Source organism: Uranotaenia lowii, chromosome 3, assembly GCF_029784155.1.
Source record: "Uranotaenia lowii strain MFRU-FL chromosome 3, ASM2978415v1, whole genome shotgun sequence".
In the NCBI taxonomy this organism is placed as follows: domain Eukaryota; kingdom Metazoa; phylum Arthropoda; class Insecta; order Diptera; family Culicidae; genus Uranotaenia; species Uranotaenia lowii.
The window spans coordinates 102,818,921-102,842,954 of NC_073693.1; the positions used below are offsets into that span (position 1 = coordinate 102,818,921).

Here is a 24,034-nt window from a genome sequence, read left to right on the forward strand (position 1 = left end):
GAGAAAAATGTTAAATTCCATGATAAACATAAAAAACATGTCTCACAAAAAATTGAATAACTTCTTCGTTAGCAAGTATTAGCAACTGCTTTTTCCCGATCAGGAGAGCATATCAAAATAATAACTCAAGCGTATCTCACCAAGATATTAAAATCTGATTCAGTTATAATTAGGTACTACAAATTTTGGATTTTAAGTTTCTTTAATCTGAATTATATCTTATTCTGATTGAAAGACTTGAATGGGGTTGAGCTCATTTTCAATGATCAAGATTTTTTCCGGATAGTCCTAAAATTAAATGATTATATCTTATTTTGATATAAGTACAACTTTTTCTGAAACACGGACATCGAAGTCATCGGCCCAAACCGTACGTTTATGAGTTTCGCTCAACAGATTCATAAAATTGAATCTAAGTCTTGGGAAACCAAATGGTTTTAGCAAATTATGTGGGTTATTGACATACCACTAGAAAATTTTCTCGAAGCACGCATATCTTGATAAGTTATAATTGTGATTGGTTTTGTTCTGCTCAATATCAAACTATGCTATCTGAACGAGATATAATCTTGTAAGGAGCATATCTAAAATTGATATAATTTAGCTATGATCGCATAGATTTTTTAATATATTTTGAGATATTTTAACATCCCACGAGTACTGAATAATAACTCATTTAGATAGGAAAAATATTAGTATCGAAATATCTCATCTTGATATAATTTAGTTTTTCCCTCCTGATCGGGTTGTTTTACCATAAAGTTGAAACTTAGCTCTTTATTTTAATATGTAACTCGACGCGGATTTTGCTGAAAAACTAAACTTTATGATGTTTGAAATTGGTGAAAATCTGCGATTTTTTATGTCAAACTATTTTTGCTACAACTAAGACAGTATATTTTGTATATTTAATATGTTCAAAGTGCATGAAAATTGATAAAAATTTCAAAAAATTTGATGTATTTGTTTAACGTTTATCTTGAACAGATTTTTTTCTACAGAGCGATAAAGATCTCTCTTATTATTTCTTCCTTTTTCAAATAAAATTTATCTTAAAATTTAACTTTCCCTATTAAGTAAGTTGATAAAAAAACGAATTTTTCAAAATCTTTGATAGATTTGAGATGGGCTATCTATCTCGTTTCCAAAAATATAAATATGAAAATTTTTATCCAAGAAATGAAAAATGAGTTTTTTTTTTTGAAATTTTGTAATTTTTCTATCTTTGTCATTATTTCGAATTTTAGAATATTGATATTTTCATCATTTTTGTATTTAGTTTTCTTTCTGGTGGTTTTTATAACATTTCGGTATCGAATTTTGAATACGGCGAATGCGCCAACTGTAAACAAATCCAGATAATCACATAAATGCGTTAAACTCTTTATTTTACATCCAAAAATATGATCTCCTTTCAATTTTTCTTATTTTAGTGAAGTTAAATTTAACTTTTTAAATAAGGCGAATAGCTTTTTTTATGAGTGTGTAATCCCACAGATCATTCGCCCATTTCCCCTCAAAATTTCGTCGCGAACAAAAAGGCCAATAGTTATTTCGAGATGGAAAAAGGGCATTGAAGTTTTTGAAATTTGTTTTCCAGGACGAGGAGATGCACAAATCAGTATTTATAAGATCGTTGAATGTGCCAATGTGTTAATGTGATCATTTGGACCCGCCTTCAAGCCGAAATTTGCTTGAATATTGCTTCTTTAATAAGTGATCCAAAAGGCGAATAGTCATTCTGCAATTCCCACCAGTCTGTGGTAAAAGGGCCCACAGTTATATTCATTAATTTTTTGAAGTAATTAGTACGGAAAAGTTATATTTATCGATCGGGTGATAAAATTAAATCAATTTGAAAGCATTTTAGTGACTTATTTAGGAAAATGATTGTACACAGCTAAATAGGAAATTGATTTTATTTTCTAAAACTTGGAATGCGTTTTTCTCGAAACAAAGGTCTCGGCGCATTCGCCGTATTCAAAAATCGATACCGATTTGTATTTGTTGTATTTTTTGTCAGTTGTGTCATTTTATTCAATACTGATGTTATGAAATCGCTTGGTACATCTTTGTACCTGAAAATAATCACATTTTCGTAGGTGGTGGAAAGAATGTTGGCCAACTGTACTGAAGCAGAGATTGCAGGTTCAAGTCCTGCCGGTGAGCCGTTGTATCTTTTTCGAAAAATTCATGATATTTACGACTTATGTTCCCTAATTCTTTCCATCACCTACGAAAATGTCATTTTATTAATTTTGTTTTTATAATTATCAAATCAAATTTTTGCGATATTTTTTTTAATATTTCGTACTTTGTAATTTCGTTTTATTTTTGCAGTTTTGTCAGATTTTGTTTGGGCCAAGTAACAAGATATACATTTTTGTATATGGTCCGTTTTTTAAACTTGATGATGAAATTTCCCAATACATCCACTGCCACTCTAATGAACATGTTTATAATTCCTTTTTTTACAAGTTTAATATAATTCTTTCTTTTTAACAAGTTAATATGCAAATTATAACTCTGAATACTCGAAAATGAACTCTGTTCTGGTAAAGACCACATAGTAATTAATTATTTTCCACCAAAGTGGTTCTGTTTACATGCAATACTTGATTGAGTCTTTTGATCCAAAACAAAACTTAGTCTGTCAAATAACTGCCGACTCTCCCAAACTATGTTCAAGTATAGACTAGCAAGTTTTTTTGAGCAGGTGCTACACGCATACCTGTCTGTGTAAGTAGATGATCAACTGAATATCATTCATCTCAAATATACCTCAAAAACCATTCGTCTCGGGAGCAAAACGTTTTGCGTCTCTCAAATCGATTGTCACGCACAAGCGCATTCATCTCCAAGCACATGAGACTAGCGCGCTTCCAACGGTGGATCAGTTGATCGTTCGAGTTTTGCCAAAGTACATTCGCTCAACGGTTTCGGAGGTTTCTATTTTTATCACCCGTATCGACTCGAGAAATTTGTTATGTTTTGATTCAATCAAAAGTTCGAAATTGTTTGGAGTGTAGAAAAATAATTTGTTTTCTGCAAAATGGATACTGAAAATGGCAACCCCGAGAACAGAAACGGAACGACGCAAAGAGCTGTATGGAATATCATTGATTCTGTTTGTTTAACGATTCGATTTGATAAAATTTCAACCAACAGGTTGACCCCACAACTGGCGAAGTTATTCCGAACGTCAACACCTACCAGCAGAAGAAGAACTTGGCCCAGGGAATGATGGATCTGGCGCTGGTTTCGGCCAACGCCAACCAGTTACGTTACGTGATCGAATCGTTCACGCGACATCCCTATTACTATTTTAGCCTGTGTTTCATCTCGGTCAGTTTGATCATCCAGATTGCGGTCGGAATTGGGCTGATTATGAATAGCCGCTATGACGTCAACGATAGGCGTGAAATTTGTAAGGCGAACAAAATCAACGATCTGGTCACAATGGGGATCTTTCTGATAACGCTGATCAACGTGCTGATATCGGCCTTCGGAGTAGCGCCACCGCAAGTTCAGTGAGGGTTTTTTGGAAAATCATAAATCTATCATCAAGTGTCGCATCACCCGGCAGCTAATCGAATGATTAGCAGCGGTTTGACATGCTTCGGAAGATTTATTCTAATTAGATCAGTTGTGTGTTCTGTTCATGCAGAATAAAGATTCATTGGGAATGCTAATCAATTGTGATACGTACAATCACATATAAGACAGCTACTCATCTTAACCTGTATTTTAAAAATGGAATCCGTCCGTCATCTAATTATTTATTTCTACGGTTTCATATGATTCAATTAAAAAAAAAATTTTGCAATCGTTACTTTCTACTGGACTGGAAAGAAAGAACCCCCTTAATTTTTTTTTCTAAACATCTAGAGGCATGGTTTTCAAAAATTAAAAAATATACATAAATATGTTTGGACTATTTTTTTGTTATTTTATTTGCTGAAGTATAAATAAATGTACCATGAGATATCCAAGGTATCGAGCGGCTGGTTAAGATGGTGTCAGTGGCTTCAGACAAGGATTACTCGTTTGAGAAAAAGCATAAATTTGTTCAAGCCCAACAAGCTGCACGATTGAAAACGCCCAAACTTTGTTCAACATATGATTTGAACAAGTAAAAAGGACAGTTCCACCTAATTTTAATTTAATATTTTACAAAACCATTGCATATGCTGACTCTAAGTTTCTGGTAACCCTAACTTTTTTATTTTGCAAATGATGGAGAATCTAATATAGATCATATCATTAGAATATTTTAAAACTCTAAAATCAATAACATTCTTGTCAAAATAATATTCCTGAAAATTCAACGGAAAATCTGTCAGTGTTGCTAGTTTCTTTTCATGAAAAAAAATGCGCTATAAATATTTTCTCGCTACTCCTACCGCTTCGCCGTCTTTGGCAAAGTTGTAGCCAGAGAATATTCCAGTAAGCTCCATATATTTGAATTTCATTTGCATTGCGTGTGAATGGAAAATATTCAAGAACAACAATTCTCCAAACAGATTCTAACGTTTTTCCATAAAAAATTTTAAATCAAAATCCGGGTATTTAAATCTTATTTCAAAAATCGGCAAACATTCTGTCATTCGTTTTGACCAAAAATATTTTTTTTAGGCTAGAGAGTATTTGAAATTTGAGAAAAGTTGCAATTCGACAAACCCTGCTAACCAGATGTTTGAGGTAGCATAAATATGCAGTAGATTTTTCCGGAACCGAGAATGGCTTGTACAGGAACAGGTTTCGGAAACATTGTCATCATTGGGCAATGGAATAATGAATATAAAACTATTTTCTGACTTCATTGGTATAAATCTTGACTGAACCAAGCATACGACACGTTTGAAATGATTAAAGCTGAGTCCTAGTTGAATGCCAATCAATCAAATTATATTACAAATCAAAACAAATCAACCATGCATTTTTTTTCGCTTCAACAAGCATGGATTTGTTTTAAATCAAAGTGATATAAATCATGATTTAAATCACGCTTTAAATCACGCTTTAAATCACTTGATTTTGATTAGTGATTTAAATAAAAGTTTCTTAGTGAATAGAATACCTGAAATTTAGTGAGTAGGATGGATTTTTTTCCTTATTTTTCCACGTTTCTAGGCATCGAAGACTTATTCACCCCCTCGGGAATTTAGAATTGATTGTTTTTTCTTGCTCCTTGTGTGTGATATTCCGAAAGTAATGATTGACGAGGATGCCGAATATTGCCGAATGCTTACAAGCATTCATGTCCGCGTAGAAAGGGGTAGGGATTTGGATATTATCCACGTAGACTTACTTCATAAATATTACTCAAATTTATTTCAATAAAGACATTTTGATATGAAGTTGGCATTTATTTTTTTGGCGTTTAAATAGCTCGGGGAGCTGACGCTGGAAATGAAAATGAGAGATAGTTTGGAGAAGGAAATTTTAAAGTTTAGAGTAGGCAGTGTAGAATAGTAAGCGATCATGAGACGTTGGTTAGACACCATCATGCACTTCATTATATCCATTCCGGCTGGATGGATATGGACAGAATGCAGTTCAAGATGATAAACCAACCCCTCCTGATACCAGTTGGAGGAAGGACAAGGGTGGGTTCGAGACTGGCCCCTACTTACTCCCCAAGCATCACACCTGTCGGCAACTTATGGGATTCGAACCCAAAAGTTTTTCTTGCCGATACCGGGAATCGAACCCAGTACGCCTGGGGCCATTCGCCAGCTGAATAGAAACAAGTCGGCTGGGAAGGATGGCATCGCAGCTGAACTCATCAAAATGGGCCCGGACAGGTTGGCCGATTGCCTACATCGGTTGATAATCCGGATCTGGGACATAGAACAGCTACCGGAGGAGTGGAAGGAGGGGGTAATATGCCCCATCTACAAGAAGGGCGACAAATTGGACTGTGAGAACTACCGAGCGATCACTGTCCTCAATGCCGCCTACAAAGTGTTGTCCCGAATACTACTCCGCCGCCTAACGCCACAAGCAAACAGATTCGTGGGAAGTCATCAGGCCGGCTTCATGGAGGGACGGTCTACGACGGACCAGATATTCACATTGCGGCAAATCCTCCAAAAATGCCGTGAACACCAAGTCCCTACGCATCATCTATTCATCGACTTCAAAGCCGCATACGACACGATCGACCGTAACGAGCTATGGAAAATCATGGACGAGAACGGCTTTTCCGGGAAGCTGATCAGACTGATCAAGGCGACGATGGATGGAACGCAGTGCTGTGTGCGGATTTCGGGTGAATTGTCGAGTTCATTCGAATCGCGCAGGGGGCTTCGACAAGGTGATGGTCTATCCTGCATGATGTTCAACGTGGCGCTAGAAGGTGTTATTCGACGAGCGGTGGGCGAAATGCGGGGCACGATTTTCAACAGATCCAGTCAACTTATCTGCTTTGCCGATGACATTGATATAGTCGGCAGATCATCTGCGGCGGTGGAGGAGATCTACCGCAAACTGAAACGCGAAGCAGGAAGGATTGGGTTGATGATTAATACGTCCAAGACGAAGTACATGCTGGCCTGCGGATCCGAGACCGACCGAACCCGCTTGTCCAGTAATAACAAGGTCACGATCGACGGCGACGAGCTGGAGATAGTCGAAGACTTTGTCTATCTTGGCTCACTGGTGACTGCAGACAATGACACCAGCCGTGAGATCCGGAGGCGAATTATCAGCGGAAGTCGTGCCTACTATGGACTCCACAAGCAACTGCGGTCGAGAAGACTTAGCCCTCGCACGAAGTGTAACCTGCATATGACGCTCATTAGACCGGTTGTTCTCTACGGGCACGAGACATGGATATTGCTCGAGGAGGACCTGCGTACACTCGGAGTATTCGAGCGACGAGTGTTAAGAACCATCTTTGGCGGCGTACAGGAGAACGGAGTGTGGAGGCGAAGGATGAACCACGAGCTCGCGCGCCTCTACGGCGAACCCAGTATCCAGAAGGTGGTGAAGGCTGGCCGGATACGCTGGGCGGGACATGTTGCGAGAATGCCGGACGACTGTCCTGCAAAACAGGTGTCCGCTACGAATCCGGTAGGAACAAGACGAGCGGGGGCGCAACGAGCGAGGTGGTTAGACCAAATGGAGCGTGATCTGGCGAACGTGGGGTGCCCGAGAAATTGGAGAACGGTTGCTATGAACCGAGTGAATTTTAGGAATTATGTTCGTCAAGTTATGTCGTGAGACGGAATACTATATAAAAAAAAAAAAAAAAAACGCCTGGGTTACCAGACTCGCGCCAGCCTATCCACTAGACCACATCAGCGCATCGATATGAAGTTGGCATTTCAATCAAATAACCCAAACAAAGTCCACTCAAGTCTGTTCAAAATAATTTTTGTGCATTTCTTTCAAGCAAACTGAAGTCAATTTTCTTTTCTTTTTTTATAAAATCATCTGATTTTTCATGTTTTTGCTTGAATTTCGACGCTCAACGTTATAGAAGGTATGAATTAGAATTTATTCTATTTATTATTTATCTGAATGTTGGTTTGCAAGATATCACAACATCTTACAGCCATTTTCGATCAATGTCTACTAGGACAATAAAAAAAAATGTAAAATTGAAAGGCAACTACTGTCCATGGATGTCACTAGATCTTTGGACACTCATAAAAATTAAAAACAACTATTTAAAACGTTCTAAAAGGCACCCCGATGATGTCCAACTAAAACAAATGTTGAGTCATATAAATAAAAAATTGTATTTAAAAAAACAGGAATGCAAAAAGTTATATTATGAACGTTTACTGAACAACACACCACATTCGAAGCTTTGGAGAAATATAAACACCCTCATGGGTAAAAACAAACCAACCACATCAATCAACCTGTCTGATGAAGAAGGCAGCACTACCAACAATTTAGAAGTTTGTGAAAAATTAAACAGGCACTTTTCCACAATTGGCAAAAGGTTAGCTGAGGAAATTCCAATTGACCCTGGCTCTGACCATTTATCCCGTATTGAACATGTACAAAATACTATATTTCTACATCCAGCTACTGTGAATGAGGTAAGGGTAGTCATTCTATCCCTTAAAAATAAGAAGGGCTGTGGACCTGATAATTTCCCAGTAAGTGTCTTAAAAAATTACCATGACAAATTCTCTATCATACTTAAGGAATATTTTAATTACATTTTAGAGACTGGAATTTATCCTGAATGCCTCAAAATCGCAAAAGTTATTCCTGTTTTTAAGGCTGGCGATTCCCATGATATAAACAACTACCGTCCAATATCTACCTTAAGTGTTTTTAGTAAAGTGTTTGAAAAACTTCTTGTGACCAGAATTGTAAATTTCCTGAACCAGCATGACATACTTTATAAGCTGCAATATGGTTTCAGATCCGGCTCGAGCACACTAATTGCCATCTCAGAACTAGTCGACTCCATTATTTCTAAAATTGATTCCAAAAATATTGTGGGAGCATTGTTTTTGGACCTTAAAAAAGCTTTCGATACATTGAATCACGAAATATTACTATCCAAACTAGACAAATATGGAATAAGAGGAACAGCTAATAATATCCTTCGCAGTTACTTAGAGGGGCGGAAGCAATTTGTAGTGATTGAAAATACCAAAAGCGTGGTAAGAAATATTGATATAGGTGTACCACAAGGTAGCAATATAGGTCCGTTACTTTTTTTGTTGTATGTTAATGATCTCTGTAACTTACCATTAAAAGGCACAGCACGCCTATTCGCTGATGATACAGCAATTTTCTACTCAGCAGCATCTACTGATATTATCATTCAACAAATTGAAAATGACTTGAAATTGTTATCTAAATATTTTAATACCAACTTGCTCTCACTCAACTATACGAAAACCAAATACATGTTATTTCATTCTTCACATAAAAGATTACCTCCGAATATTGACCCAACGATAAATGGAAATGTTATTGAGAGGGTAAAATGCTTTAAATATTTAGGAATCTACCTAGATGAAACTCTTTGTTGGAGTCGTCACACAGAATATCTAGAGAAAAAAGTTTCTCCTCTTTGTGGTATCCTATGGAAATTGAGAAATTTTGTGCCTCAACATGTTTTATTGAAATTTTACTTTGCGTTTATTCACTCTCATATTAACTATCTTATTATGATATGGGGAAGAGCTTCCTTGTCAAATTTACAAAAACTTCAAACTCTCCAGAATAGATGCTTAAAAAATATTTATAGACTACCGTTGCTCTTTCCTACCCAACAGCTCTACACCTTAAGAGCCCATAACATTCTTCCATTAAAAGATCTTTGCGATTTACAAACTGTAATATATGTCTACGACAATTTACACACAAGTTTCAGTAATCAAAACATCCATTTTACAACGGGATTGCGTACTCATAACACTCGCCAGTCAGATTTTTTACAACGAAGCCGATCCGTGACATCCTTAGGTCAAAAAAGAATATCATTTATTGGTCCAACTAAGTACAATGCCTTGCCTAATGAAATAAAAACCATCAACAACCGTTCCACGTTCAAAATCAAAGTAATACAGCTATTAAAAGAAAAATTGAGTCGTTAAAAACCGATCGATCAGTGACCAGTTTTCTTCTTTTATAATTAATTTTTGTAGCAATTTCGTTTCTTTGTGTGTTCTTTTTTTTTTTATTAATTATTTAAATTATAATGTCTTATTTGATTAAATGTTTGCTTAGTAGTATTAATATCAAATAGTGGATCTCTTTAAAGGAAATCTGTTTTCCATTGAGATCCATGTAGTATTTAATTTAGTATTATCATTACATTTCCTCGCACTAAATTTAAACATTTCAGTTCTCAGCATGAGTAAAATTTTGCCCGCGTTTTTTATTAATTTTTGTTGCTGCCAGACATGCTGAGAACAGTAGCGTCCATTACCAGGGGGCTCTAATGAGCTTTTTGGTGTGGGGGAGTGTGGTGGGCCGCTACAAAAAAACAAAAAAAAAAAAAAAAAAAAAAGTGTTTGGTAAATTTCCATAATAATTTCATTCAGTAAAGGAATTGCTCATTTGTTAATGAAATTGACCATTTTAATTTAAAAAAACTTTTAAAAAAAATTATTCAAACTATCAAATTAGACGCAGACAGTGGGAAAAATGCATTACAAAGAAGTACACCTACGAAGGAATTTAACAAAATTTTCCAATCGTTTCGAGTCGTAAGATACAAAGTCGAATCGATGTGGATTTAGTTTGAAAAGCATTGATCTTTGATGAATGTTGAAAATCATGAATCATGAATGTTACACGTATACAGCCTTTATAAAGCTGAGTTGTTAAACACATGATGGAAGAACCTTCGGATGCTAAAATATTTCCCTTAAATGCAATTTATAGAACAAATCCTATTCCAATAAATAAAAAAAATCTGATTTAAATAAAAAAATCCGATTTAAATAAAAAAAAATCCGATATTATGATTTTTGAAAAAATAATGATTTTTATCCACCATGGCTTCAACCATAACTTCCTGTTTGATTCTATTCTAAATTCCCGAGGGGGTGAATAAGTCTTCGATGCCTAGAAACGTGGAAAAATAAGGAAAAAAATCCATCCTACTCACTAAATTTCAGGTATTCTATTCACTAAGAAACTTTGATTTAAATCACTAATCAAAATCAAGTGATCCTGTTTGAGTCAGAACCAGACAATCATATTCATTACTTGGAACTTTATTCGATCGACGTTTTTCGGTGGATTTTAGATTCAAAAACGTTTTTACCAGTTGTTCAGACGTTTCGAGCTACTCTGGCTTTTGCTCCTCTTCAGTGGACACAAAAAATATATTTTTTAAACTGAATTTTCATCTAAATAAACAATATTTTTTAAAACTTACAATCTATTGACCTTCGTCTATACTAATTTGACTCGTGACATTTTGTTTTGATTTTCGTTTACATTTGTATGTTAATGTTTGAAAAGTGTAAAACAATTATCACACTTGTTTACACAAACATACAAACCAAAACAAAATGTCCCACATCAAATTAGTATAGACGAAGGCCAGTAGAATATAGTTTTTTTAAATATTGCTTATAAGATGAAAATTCAGTGTCAAAAATATAATTTGATTGTTAGGAGCTTTGGAGCAAAAGCCAGAGTAGCTCGAAATGCCTGGACAACTGGTAAATACGTAAAAGTCGATAAAATAAAATTACATTGAAGCGCGTCGATAAACTAAATTCCATTACTGAATGGAAGCGTGTTTTTACTGAATATTTTCTATAAAGTATAATGATCAAATGATGTTCAAACAATCAGCAAAAACTTAAGTTTTTTTAATGCAACTGATTTGAATTTTAAAGGTAGTTTCGAGCCCAAAAAGCATCTTAGCTGCGAACATTGTGCAATTTCAGTAGAAACACTGGAACATATTTTTTTCCAACAGGTGGTTCATCTCTTTACATAAATTTTTAACATGTATGTAGATATTCGGAATAGTCATTTATGGAACCGCTTAGAGTTTTTTTTAGGAAGAAACAGTTCCTGTTTGCGTTTCCGGTAAACTATTTAGACGAAAGAAAAAAATAAAGCTCTAAAATTGTTTTTCACATATGTAAACATTCTGTTACATACTAGTTAACACAATTAAAAATCTAGATTTTTTTAATGTAGTACTAGTGTTAAAATCATTATTTTATCTACAAATGACACGAATGCCAAAACGTTGGTAAAGTGTCACAAATAAACAAAAAACAAAATTTATCTACAAATGAAAACGTTTCTACACTGCAAAAATTATTTCCTGTAAAATTACGCAAATGTCCTGTAAGAAAAAGGAGCAGGAAATTTACCGTAATTTTACAGGTCGAAAAACAAATTACGTGACATTTAATTTTTAGTGTACAACTTTTTTACAGGATATTTGTTGTAATAATAAATGAATCTTCGTTAAACTTTAAGAAAACCTATTTAAAATTACAGGTTTTGTCAATTACAGGTTGATTTATTTTAAAGGTTGCAGTTTCAGTGACACGTAATAGTCAAAAAAAATATCTGTGCACAAAAAAAAACATGAATCCAGAACCTATGCAATTTCAACAACATTGATTATTGAAATATCATCTTTTATATCAAAAATGTTTTTAAAATGTCTTTCGGTGCTGTCAGAAAGTAATAACAATTTCTTTTGAACTTTCTAAGTGTTTTGCACGATTTATTAATATGGATTTTCACACGGTTTTCGAAATTAACGCGTTTTTTTTTTAGAAAATACATATTGTTTATGAATAGGTATGCTTTTCTAGCTAAACAAATTTTTGAAGTTGCTCTGAGGCATGAAAACTGAGACCTGAGACCTAAGAAATGAAACATGAGATATGTGACATGGGGAATGAGACATACGGCATGAGGGACATGACTTGAGACGTGAGGAGTAAGTCGTAATAACTGATAAGTGAGACTTGTGAAGTGAAAAATGAGACATAAGAGAGAAGTGTAACGTGCGAAATGAGAAGTAAGAAGTTGGAAATGAGAAATGAGACGTCTTACGTCTTTCTTCTCATGTCTCATTTCTAACTTCGCGTGTCTAACGTTTCACTTCTCACGTCCTTCTTCTTTCTCACGTCTCACTCGTAACATCCAACTCCCTACGCCTCACTTCTAACGAGCTACATTTTACTTTTTTCGTCCCACGTCTCACGTCTCATTCCCACTTCTCTGGTCTTAATTATTTGGTCTCAGTTAGCCTCAGGACTCAGGTCCTATATCACTAGTCTCATGTCGCAGATCTCATATCTAAATGCTCATGACCCGGGTTAGACTTTTCCTCTCTCAGATCTCTGATCTCAGGTCTTGGGTGTAAGGTCTCAGACTCAATGTCTCATGTCTCAGTTTTTATATCTCATTTTTCATCTATTAGATCTCAGATTAGTCTCAGATAGGTATCAGGTTTCATGTCTAATAGTCTCAAATTTTACAGCTGAACCTAGTCCCAACTTCAAAATGTTATGAGGATTTCGGTACCACTACGGGTTTTTTTAAACGGTTTCACCTTTCCACAAAAAATGCTATTCCCCTGTATGATTGTTTATTCGTTATAAGTTTATAAATTCAAGTGAATGAAGTTTATAATTCATTGAAACGTACAAATAATGACCAAAAAAAAGGCATTCAAAATAAATTGTAAAACATTGTTTGATAAATGATATTCTTATACCAAAAGAATCCTAAAAGCTTAGAAAAAACATTCCGCGAATTGGCTTTGTGAAAATCAAAAGACTTAAAAGTAATCAAAGAGGGAAATACTAATACTTTAGTACGAAGATCGTGAAAAAAGCTCTTAAATGGGTTTAAAAATTAATCAGTTCGTTTAAAATTATGGCTAGAGTTTGTATTTTTCCGTCTCTATTCATCTCAACTGTCTCTATTAGCTCTGAGCACTGAGTTTTGAATTCGGAATTTTTATTTCTAAATTCTAAATCCTGAATTTTGAGATTTTATCTTGGAAGACGTGATTCAGAAATTCTGAATCAGAATAGAAAATTTAGAATAAAACTTAAAGTTCTGAGTTATCGGATAGTTTATGGTGGAACCTCAAAGGACAAACTTTGTACCATCAACTCTAACGATCGTATCGGCTATTGTTGAATGTTTGCAAATTTACTTTCTGATTGACACGCTTCTTGTCGATCAATACATTCAGGGGTAGTGATCCGATATACAACTTTACGTTATTTCACTTTTACGTTTGGTCGAACATATTCAGCTTATTGCATGTAGCTGGAGTTGAAAAACGTTTACCCCAGATATGATTATCAGGGAAACAAACTGAGCAACTGATAATACGAACGAACGGAACTGTTCCAAAAGCCGAGAATCAGTTTCCAGCATCACATCGATCGATAGACATCTGCGAACCAGGTCGCTAGTAATTCTTACAATTTCAACATAATGGCCAGCATCGTTCGCAAAATAATTTCCTCCAAAAAGTGCCCGAAAGCTGTGGCTCCTTATAAGTATAACGATGAAAATAGTTTTATTTGAATTTTTCTTAACATGAATTGAAAATATCCCCTCAGCCAAGCAGTGGTAGCCGATCGTACGGTGTACTGTTCCGGGGTGCTCGGCATGGAGCTGGAATCTCTGAAGCTGGTAGATGGCGGAGCTGCCGCCCAAACGGCCAAGGCCCTACAACATTTGACAACGCTGTTGGCCGAATCCGGATCGGACATCGAAAAGGTGGTGAAAACAACGATTTTGCTGGCCGACATGAACGACTATGCAGTCGTCAATGAGGAATACAAACGAGGTTTGCGCGGGTGCGCTTATCGCATCGAGCCAGTTCAAAAGGTTAAATCAGGTTGCGGGATTATGTAAGTAATGCTTCCCATTTTTCAGTATTTGCGAACAACTTCCCAGCTAGGACTTGCTTTGCCGTGAACAAACTTCCCCTCGGTGCGGCCGTTGAAATCGAAGCCATTGCCCTGACCGGAGATGTGATACATATGACTTCATAAAAAGACTTCATCAGCTGGTAACTGGAAAGGTAAACGATATGATTGTGAATGAATGTGTAAATATCGGTTATTGGAGAATAAAAGAGGAGTAGTCTGAAAAAATCTATCGTTTTTTGGATACCGAGAGCCAAATTGTGTCAATAAAAACTTGCAATTGCTACACGAATACAGACTATAATAACAGTTTTATAAATAGTTCTTTAAATGCATTTAACTGGCTTTCATACAATAATTCAGAAGTAGTGTTTGATGGTATTTAAGCGAGTTATGTTCAAGTTAGAAAATTAAACAAATCTGAATACTCGCACATTTCAAATGGGCATTTTCCTTGCCTATTTTTTACAGTGAAATCTGCACCACCACTTTGGAGTTCTTCAATCAACTCCAGATCCATGTTTCGAAAAGCATAATGCAGCACCGTTTCACCCGAAGCATCAATCGCGTTAAGATTAGTTCCTTCAGCAATCAACATTTTCCAAAAATCGATAAATTTTTTTTGGTCTTCATAGTTTTCTGCTTTTAATACCAAAGTCATAAGAGCGTTTTTTCCCTCCTGATCAACGCCATTGACATCGACTCCTTTGGCTATGACTTTTTTCATCAGTTCTAGATCCGGTAACGAGGGTCCATTAAGAAGGTTTACTAAAATCGATTCATTCCGAGAAGTAAAGTCTAGATCCAGTTTTAAAAACTGATCAATACAGTACACGTTTTTCTGAAGGCAAGCTTCAGCGAAGAGCTTGACCGTTTGATCGGGAGATGATTTAACTTCGGCTTTAAACATTTGACTGGTTTTGGTGGGATTGTTTTCTAAAATGGGTTTAAAATTTCTGTCGAACAGGTCAACCTCAAATCGAAGCAGGTAACATAAGTACGACTCATGCTGTAGGTTGAAGTTGACGTAACTTTTTGCATCCTGTAACATAGCTGAACAGATGTAACTATTTCCTTGCCTAAGATGCCTATGAAGGGCGGTTTCATTAACGTGATCCGTGAGGTCGGGATCTGCCGGAGCAAACCCATGTAGTGCGACTGTTTTGGTTATCAAATCGTACAACTCCCCGTCGTAGGTGTAAAATAGGGCTGTGCCCTGTTCGTGTGTCCTATCGTTGAGTTGAGCTCCATATTTGAGCATTTCCAGCAACAGTTCCTTTTTATCGGGAGTCCATCGTGAGCATAACAAGTGCAACATTGTGAATCCATTACAATCCTTCTTTGTGACTAAGGATTTACCATTTTGTGTTAGACTGACAAGCAAATGAAGCATTTCAGTTGTTTCGATATCAATGGCATAGCATCCACCGTCATCAAATGGATCGAAATTGAAGCCTACGGAGAGCAGGTTTTTGACCAGCTCCAAACGGTTTTCGCAAATTGCTCGATTCAAAGAAGATCTGTTGAGAGGTTTGTCGGTGTAGTGGTTTATGGAGACTCCCGACTGTATAATTTTGTTGTAAGTTTCATCGAAATTTGCTGCCAATCTGCAATACAGGTCGTCAAACTCTGAAAGGGAAAAATACACCTAATAAGTTTGAGGATTACTTTTAGGAAGAAAATAATTTACCGTTAGAGGCCGCTTCGGAAATTCCAAACAAGTACGCTTTGCGCTCTTCAATTTTATCCTTTAACTCTGGAATACAGCTTTGTAAGACTGTAAGGTTTGAGTAGTTGGTTGAAGCATTAATTACTGTTTCCAAAAGTTTACTAATATTTTCCCTGAGAAATATGGAATGTTTTTCACATACGAATTTCATCATGCTTTCCGACATCGTGAAACTAGCCAAGGCAGAGAAGGCAGCCTCCCGTTCAAAGATTTCAACCGTTTCTTTTGAATATTTAGCGTATAGCTGCTTCACCAGCAGAAGGTCGTTGGTAGCAATAAGACTATGAAGAACCGTATATCCATTTTGATCAATTCTCATCAGCTCGGAATTTTCGAGTAACCTTTTGGAGTAAAATTTTCTAGCTTTTTTAAAGGACACCATATCGAAAATAGCGACAACCTCCTTCCATCGATAGGTTAGATCGTAGTCGTAAAATTCGAGTTCTTTCTCTAGAATCGAGCCCCAAAAGGCGTTATCCAGCTGCATCCAAATGCCAGAGTAGGGCCAATCTAGATTTTCTAGCTTAAAAATGGCGTTGAAAGCATTCGCTGGCGATTCGTTGTACTTTGAAATTCGGTACTTTACCATTGCCTCGAGTACCACTTTGAAACTTGTAACGTTTTTACGTTCTAAAATGTAGTGCAGTCCGTGTTTCGATTCATCGTCCAATGCGGTCGGATCAAATTTATCAAGGTGCTTTGTAACCAGACACTGGATAACATCATTTTGAGAGGCTTCACAAGCTGCGTGGAATGTCGTTCGACCTTCTGGACCGTGCATCGCGATATCTGCTCCCAATTCGATAAGCCTTTCCAGGATCTCGGTCGCTCCATAATACGCTGCTAACATTGACAAGGAATCACTCTTTCCGGTTGGACCACAACTGTTCCAGGACAATAATCCGTTGTGGTGAACTGATTTGATTGCTCGGAACAACTCCATTCGATCTAACTTATTTGACTGAATCACTGCTACATACTCGTTGTCGATCGGATATTTTAGTAAAACTACTATCGAGTATCTCATATCAATTGTCGACATTCCAGGTATACTTTCCAGTTGTTTAAACGTTTCACATTGATCAAGCGTGGACGCAATCAATATACTTCGCTTCATCCACCACTTTTGGTCACTGCAATTACCTGGGAACTTCTGGTTAACATATTCCTGTACCCGTTCGAAATCCTCGCTGTATTCCGCGATAAGTTTCTCGGCCACCATAAGTTGGGCATCACCAGATTGATAAGCAGTTAGGGCTACGTGAAGAGCCGTTTCACCGTTCTGTATCGGTTCGTATATGTTAATTGTCCTATCGTTGATAAGCTTCGCTATCTTATCCACCTGACTGCGCAGAGCTGCATAGTGCAGGGGATGTGCTCGAAGATCGGCCGGAAAGAATCGTTTGCGATGCATGTTTCCGGACTCCAGCGGCTACTTTCCAAGACTGAACCTTTTCAGAATTAATAGCAAGGTACATCGTTTTTTTGGGAGCAGAATTTCGTCACACACTTCGATGATTCATAAAAATCACAAAATTATGTTATCTAGGAATGAATCAAATTCATGCGAAAGTATTCACTCGAATGGATTGGGTGGGTAACGGGCGGGAGTGAGCCATGTACTTGATAACCAGTAAATAGTCACATAACAACAATGAGTTTTAAAAAGATAATTGGAAGAAGATAGTGTGATATAAATTTAAATTAAAAATTCTGAATTTCGAAAGCCAAGTGCCAAACATGTACTTGGGAAAGCCTTTTTTAAAAATCGATTCATGTATAAACCAATATTTCTTCGTATACTAACTAAGTATCACTTTTTGAATGCAGGTTCACTGCACAGCAGTTTTAATTTGGTTCAAATATTTTTTGCACAGCACAAAGCTGTCAAACAGTCTTCTATAATACTAAAGCACTTCAAGGTGTATTGTACACTTTTAGTTCAACTAGTAAATAAAAATCACATAGTTCCAAAATTACTTAATGAAATAAAACAGTTCTCGATCCAATCTTCGCGCTCCTTCCATAGGAGTCAGTCCTGCGTGATTTTTCCTAGTAACATCGGCGCCATTTCGCAGCAAAACTTCAACCAGTTCCCATTCGCCGTCAGCTGCCGCCACATGCAAAGCAGTGTTTCCTTCATTATTGCAATCATTAATCCGGGCTCCATGATCGATCAACAGCTGCGCAGTTTCAACGGTATGTCCATACCATTTTGCCGATCTGAACCTGCTCGCAAATGAAAGCAACGAGTTTCTTCCCCACTGACTTCGGACGTGTAAATCGACTCCTTTCTCAACTAAGTTTTTAACAATATCAAAGTTTTCCTCTTCCATATAACTCAACAATCCAAGAATCGGTGTATATTCATAGGAAGAAAGATAATCGTAGTTCAAATCATAATTGAATTCCAAAAATTTTCTCGCAACATAGTTCATCGCCTTATCACAGGCCACGGAAAAGACGCGACTGGCTTCTTCCGGAGAGTGTTGGAACAGTGAGTCGAACAGTAGTTTCGTAGTGCTCGGGTACTTTTCTAAAAGTCTTTGATAGTCGCAACTGAAAAAGTCCCGATTACGGGACCTATCGATCATTGGCGCCAGGAACTTATGCGCATGCTCCTTGAAAAGTGGTGTCTCATGAACAAGATGATACAAACTATTAACCATACATTCGTTTCCGTTATTTAGGTGTCGCTCCAGAGCTGTTTGATTCTTATTATTGACTGTATCCAAACTGACTCCATGCTCCAGAACAATATCCAAGAGCGAACAATTACCGATCAAAAATACAACCGTTTCGCCGTCATTGGTCAGTTGAGTTACATCCGCTCCACAATCAATAACTTTCTGAAGCAATTCACAATGCGCTTTTCGTTCCATGTATAATTTACATATTTTATGTAAAACTGTGTAACCGTCTAAGGTATTTGTAACTTTTAGAAGATTTTTTCCCAATGGATGTCTCTCTAGCACAAATTCAAACATATCGACACTCCTCACGAAGTGAATTGCATGATTGCCTTCGTCGTCCAGGGCGTCAAAATCACAACCAGCTTCAAGTAGTCGGATGAGAAGATCTTTATCATTCTTCTGAATAGCTAGATGTATGAGTGATTCTCCTCTGGATCCTTTCACATCGTATGATTGTTCTATTGGGTTTGATAATTTTATGCCCGATGTAGTGCATTCTATACCATGATCCGTAAATGCATTATCCAAATCTGAAAAATAGACAGTCTATGTTATTATTTTACATTTAAGAAATAAATTCAGTTGAACTCACCGTCATTCCATCTATGGCATTCGGGTTTTTTATTCTTAAGTTTTTCGATTTCTTCTGTGTATTCGGGGAAAAATTTTACAATTATGTCGCCATGCTGCCGATAGAAATTTTTATCGTAGTAATCACAAAAGAGTACGTTTTCTTTAAGTTTTTCCAGATTTTCTTTCAGGAACTTGGAATGGTGATCCATTACAAACTGAATACGTTCGTGTTGATGATCTCTAATAGCTTGGCCCGAAACCTGCCATACTCGATCGGTTTCAAAATACTGCTTAACGTGGGGATGACATTCGTACATCTCACTCAAAAATTCAAGATGCCCCTTTTCCACGAGTAAGTGAACAATCGTTTCTGATTCTGATCCGTGAACATTTAGCCCCAATAGGTCTGGATTTGATCGGATCCCATTCCAACAGTATTCCAATGCTCGTTGACCGCTGATCAGACTTCCTAGGTGAGTGACTCCTTGCCACTTGTACGACAAATCCAGTTTATATTCGACAATCCACTGATCAATCAATTCACGGCCATTTGAACGATTTCCCAGGTAAGAGAATATCGATGAATATGTCCATTCCTCATTCTCCATTTTAAATATGTTGTTGAATGCTTCTGTATCTGTCTCGTTGAAGTACTTCCGCCGGTAAGCAAGCATTTTTTCGAAACATAGTTTCATTATTTCCAGATTTCGCATCTGCATGGCCACAATCAAAGCATTATATTGATAAGAATCTCTGGCTGTGCAATCGAAATGATCGAAATGCTCTGTCAACAACCACTTTACAGTATCCCTTCGATTTTTCCGTATAGCAGCTAGTAGCGGATTGTGATCAGGAATAGATAGTTCGGCACCCAATTCGTAAAGTTTTTGGATCAAGGCGTGATTTCCACAAGCCGCTGCAGCTTCAATGAATGTTTCTGAGCGTTCTTTGAAGACCGGATAATTCCACGATAGGAGCCCATTAGGAATAAGTGAAGTGATTATGCGACACGCTTCCAATTGATTGTCTTTATCTGGTTGCAGCACTGCAACACGGTCTTCGTCAATTGCACATTTCAAAAGAACTAAAATCGCCTGGCCAACATCAGAGCTAGACTTACATTTCTTCTCGAAATTTTTCGCTTCGAGGCATTGCTCTTCGGTTGAAGCTATAAGAACTGTCTTCCTAAACCATATCTTATCGCTGCTATCGATGTCATATTTCCGAACAAGATATTCACGAACTGTATCGAAATCTTTCAAATACACATCTAGAACAGCTTCTATCCTCGATTTGTTCCCACTTTTGATAACTCGATGCAACTCGGTTCCCTCATTCACTGGCTGATACACATTTTTGGCTACAACTTGTTGCGGCTTTTCATCTTCAAACACATCGAATAGCGAGGGATGTAGTCCACTGTCCTCGGGGTCGTCCTCATCGAAAAGGTTAAAACCAAAACAATACTGTTCAGAGTTTTCTTCGGCTTCCATTCTTTGAGCAAATCACTTTAGTAACGCCGAATAAAATTGACTGTGATCGAAGGTTTTTTTTTTTTTTTTTTTTTTTTTCAAGGAATTTAACAGCAAGCTGTCATTCTTCCCAATTACTGTGATCGAAGGCACGGGGAATATACCTTTTATACGATAGAATGTAAACAAAACGCCCGTCCATGAATACGCGACGTTGTGAAACTCCGCAGCTGGATTGTTCATTAGTTCATTCGCACGACGCCGACGCCCCGGCAAGCGCATGAATGGGGGTGGTGGGCTGGAAAGTTACATACATCGTTGAAACTGACTTTTAACACCTCAGAACAAGTTGAAAAAAATCGGAATTATGAAAGAGTTCAGCACTTTTAGTAATAGAATGTAACATTTTAACACAAAAGAATAAACATTTTTAAACTTCCCGCACTCTCTTCGCGTAAATTCGGGATTCGAGGCGTACATGAAAAACTTTTCAGTTTCATTCCAAGAATATGTATGTACTTTACTGAGAAAAAGAGATTTTTAAGAATCCAAATATGTTTTAATAAATTAGTTATCGAATACTTCTAAAATAATAAATTTTTATATCACTTTTGACTTTTTATTTCTGTTCTGACACTAATTCACGAAAATATGAAAATAAGGTAATGTAAATTGATTTTTTTTATTAAAACTGTAAAAAGTTCCAATTTGTTGATGATTCACATGATTTTCCAGTGAACTTCATAAAAATAGTGTCACAAAAAGTCGTCACAGAATTTTAGGTTGAAATCACAGAATTTGAGATTTTTTTGTCAACAACACAGAATTAGTTCTGAGCTGACTTTAATCTGCTAAGAATAATCGTATCAGTGTTGACAAATCTGTATTGTTGAACCACGGTTTTAAAGATACCACTATTTTTGTGTGTTCAAAATTAAACCTACCTTTTTCTTGTGTTTGCTCTTCGTATTTACAATTTTCGTATTTCAAATCATTTTTAGTAGCTTTTGTCAGCTACTAAAGCTTTGGTCTGTTATTTTTTTTTTTTTTGTTTTCTATGTCTTTTTTTTGATTTCGTATTTTTTAAGAGTTTATGCCACTTTTAATATTTTTTTTTTGTAGTATTCGAACAAATTTAGGTTTAAAGATACTATAAACAACTTTTTGGTGTTTGGGAAACCTTTGCTAAAACAGAAAGAGTCCAGTACGAATTTGTGTTTGATGAATTGACCTAAAAATATGATTTTAATCCGAAACCTTATTTTTAACTTAATTTATTAAACACTTTTAGAAATAGAAACTAATTGCACAAAGGAACAGCATTTTTGATGCCTTTGTTTAAAAATTTGATTTTAAATAACTTTGGGGTTCTGAATTCGAATGTTTTTGTCTATCAGCTCTACATTGAACCAAATCTTGCAGTAAAATTTATAGGGTCAATCCTAGGTGAGGCAAATAAAAATTTTCCGCAGCATTTTTTTAACTTTTCGACAAAAAAAAAACCCAGAAGTTTTGTATTGTAAACGTTTAACCCTAATCCGTCCCTGAAATTTTTACCCGTTCCAGTCCCTGGAGTGTCAATTTGACACTCCCGAGTCAGACAATATTCAACTACAACACTTCAGTTTTTCGTTATTCAAAGTCTAAGAAAAGCATCCGAAAAAAAATGTATAGAAAAAAGCAGATCAGCTACGAAATGCTCAAAAAACATTTTTGTATCGCAGCGCTAATGTAATTAGAATCGGTATGAAATTCGTTTTCTGGAGAGTATAACGGGTGTTAAATAAAAAATGAGAATGTTTTCAATACCTTTCAGTAACTATTTTTTCTTTGCTTTGAAGCTTTGAAGTAAAATTAATCCGAAAAATAAATTTTAAATTGTGAATTTATGATTACGTGAAAGTTGCGGAAGAGCTAATAGTGGTCTGCCTACGCCTTCCGGATCAACCCGGGACAAAGTTCGTCATGCAGGGAGAGCACCAGATGAAATTAAAAAATTGCTTCAAGGCCGGACCCCGAATAACACAAGGATTGACATCGAGAAAAGCCCCAATCTACTTCCCGGAGAATCCTGAAAGCAGCTCGGACCGCTGTCCAGGAATTTCAAAGGAGTTTTACCTCGTTGTTTCAAGATCTGAAGTGGCAATACAGGTTCCTTTATCATCTCCTATGGTTGTCAGCATTATCACGAAACATTGGTGAGCTCTTTCCATTTTATTTGTTTATTTGTGAACATTATATTTCCTTATATATCAATCCTATCTGCCAAGCAGGATTTCCCATCAAAACGAATAATCCTTCCATTTCCTGTCTGAAACAGCATCTTTACATGTAGGGTCGTAAGAGTTCTCTGCACCTGAAAAGTTCATTTAGCTGTTCAGACTATCCCTTTATGATTACATTGACTTGCCACGGTGTGCATTGTGGGTACCACACTGATTCTCAATAACAACACTTGAAATGAGTATTGAATCCAGGTACTTATTTTGGCATCTTGTGTTGGGCTTGATTATTAGTTGTACCTCGTGTATCAACCAATGCAAGATGTGTGTAGTCACCCTCTGCTATGCTATGCTATGCCCTCTGCTATGTTTTCAATACCTTTCAGTAACTCAAATAAAGAGCGTAAAATTTTCTTTCTCCAAGAAAATTGCTCTTTGGGCTCCCTAGAAACAGTAGGCATGTTTGGTTTTGCTAGTTTGAATTTAGTCAAAGCAAAGATGGCGTCGAAACAGCACGTGCTCCGCGAACGCATTGTAAGGTTCTACGAAACGCATTTCCAGCAAGGAAAAAAGTTCACGGTAGCACATTTTAAGGAAGAAAATGTACCTGTCAGTACGGTATATCGTATCCTATTTCCCTGAACGTAGAGCGGAAGGTCGGAAGTGGTCGTCCGGTGACGATAATGCCGCAGCAGAGGAAGACATCGTTAAAGAAGCTGTTTGACAACAAGGACGCAACCAGCCTGCGTGACGCCGGTCGGAAATATGGCTGCTACCACGTATTGATCCATCGTACCCTCAAGATGGAAGGAATCGTCTGCAGGAAGAAGACGAGGTCGCCGGAGTACACGGAGGAGCAGATTGAGACGGTTAAATCACAGTGTCGGTGGATGACCAAAAAATACCGCGGGACGTCATTCGTTCTGGCTGGCTGGCGTACCTTGAGGAGAAAAAGATACCGTTCGTGCCGAAAGATCGTAAC

At 36.8% G+C, this 24,034-nt stretch overlaps 4 protein-coding genes across 4 annotated transcripts; 2 read left to right on the forward strand and 2 right to left on the reverse strand.

The window, feature by feature from the left end:
• Nucleotides 1-2,916: 2,916 nt before the first annotated feature.
• Nucleotides 2,917-3,784, forward strand: LOC129757450 (ninjurin-A-like). Its single transcript, XM_055754683.1, has 2 exons — nt 2,917-3,106; nt 3,169-3,784. The coding sequence occupies exons 1-2, from the start codon at nt 3,053-3,055 to the stop codon at nt 3,532-3,534; spliced, it is 420 nt and encodes a 139-aa protein (XP_055610658.1). The 5' UTR covers nt 2,917-3,052; the 3' UTR covers nt 3,535-3,784.
• Nucleotides 3,785-13,828: 10,044 nt separating this feature from the next.
• Nucleotides 13,829-14,591, forward strand: LOC129751317 (rutC family protein UK114-like). The gene is made up of 3 exons (XM_055746749.1): nt 13,829-13,988; nt 14,052-14,281; nt 14,371-14,591. The coding sequence occupies exons 1-3, from the start codon at nt 13,924-13,926 to the stop codon at nt 14,487-14,489; spliced, it is 414 nt and encodes a 137-aa protein (XP_055602724.1). The 5' UTR covers nt 13,829-13,923; the 3' UTR covers nt 14,490-14,591.
• Nucleotides 14,592-14,615: 24 nt separating this feature from the next.
• Nucleotides 14,616-17,629, reverse strand: LOC129751315 (putative ankyrin repeat protein RF_0381). Its single transcript, XM_055746746.1, has 2 exons — nt 16,054-17,629; nt 14,616-15,992 (listed from the first exon to the last, which is right to left on the reverse strand). Exons 1-2 carry the CDS (start codon nt 17,504-17,506, stop codon nt 14,761-14,763), a joined length of 2,685 nt encoding a protein of 894 aa, XP_055602721.1. The 5' UTR covers nt 17,507-17,629; the 3' UTR covers nt 14,616-14,760.
• Nucleotides 17,630-17,832: 203 nt separating this feature from the next.
• LOC129751312 (uncharacterized) lies at nt 17,833-20,898 on the reverse strand. The gene is made up of 2 exons (XM_055746741.1): nt 19,378-20,898; nt 17,833-19,315 (listed from the first exon to the last, which is right to left on the reverse strand). Exons 1-2 carry the CDS (start codon nt 20,849-20,851, stop codon nt 18,069-18,071), a joined length of 2,721 nt encoding a protein of 906 aa, XP_055602716.1. The 5' UTR covers nt 20,852-20,898; the 3' UTR covers nt 17,833-18,068.
• Between the last annotated feature and the right edge of the window lie 3,136 nt (nt 20,899-24,034).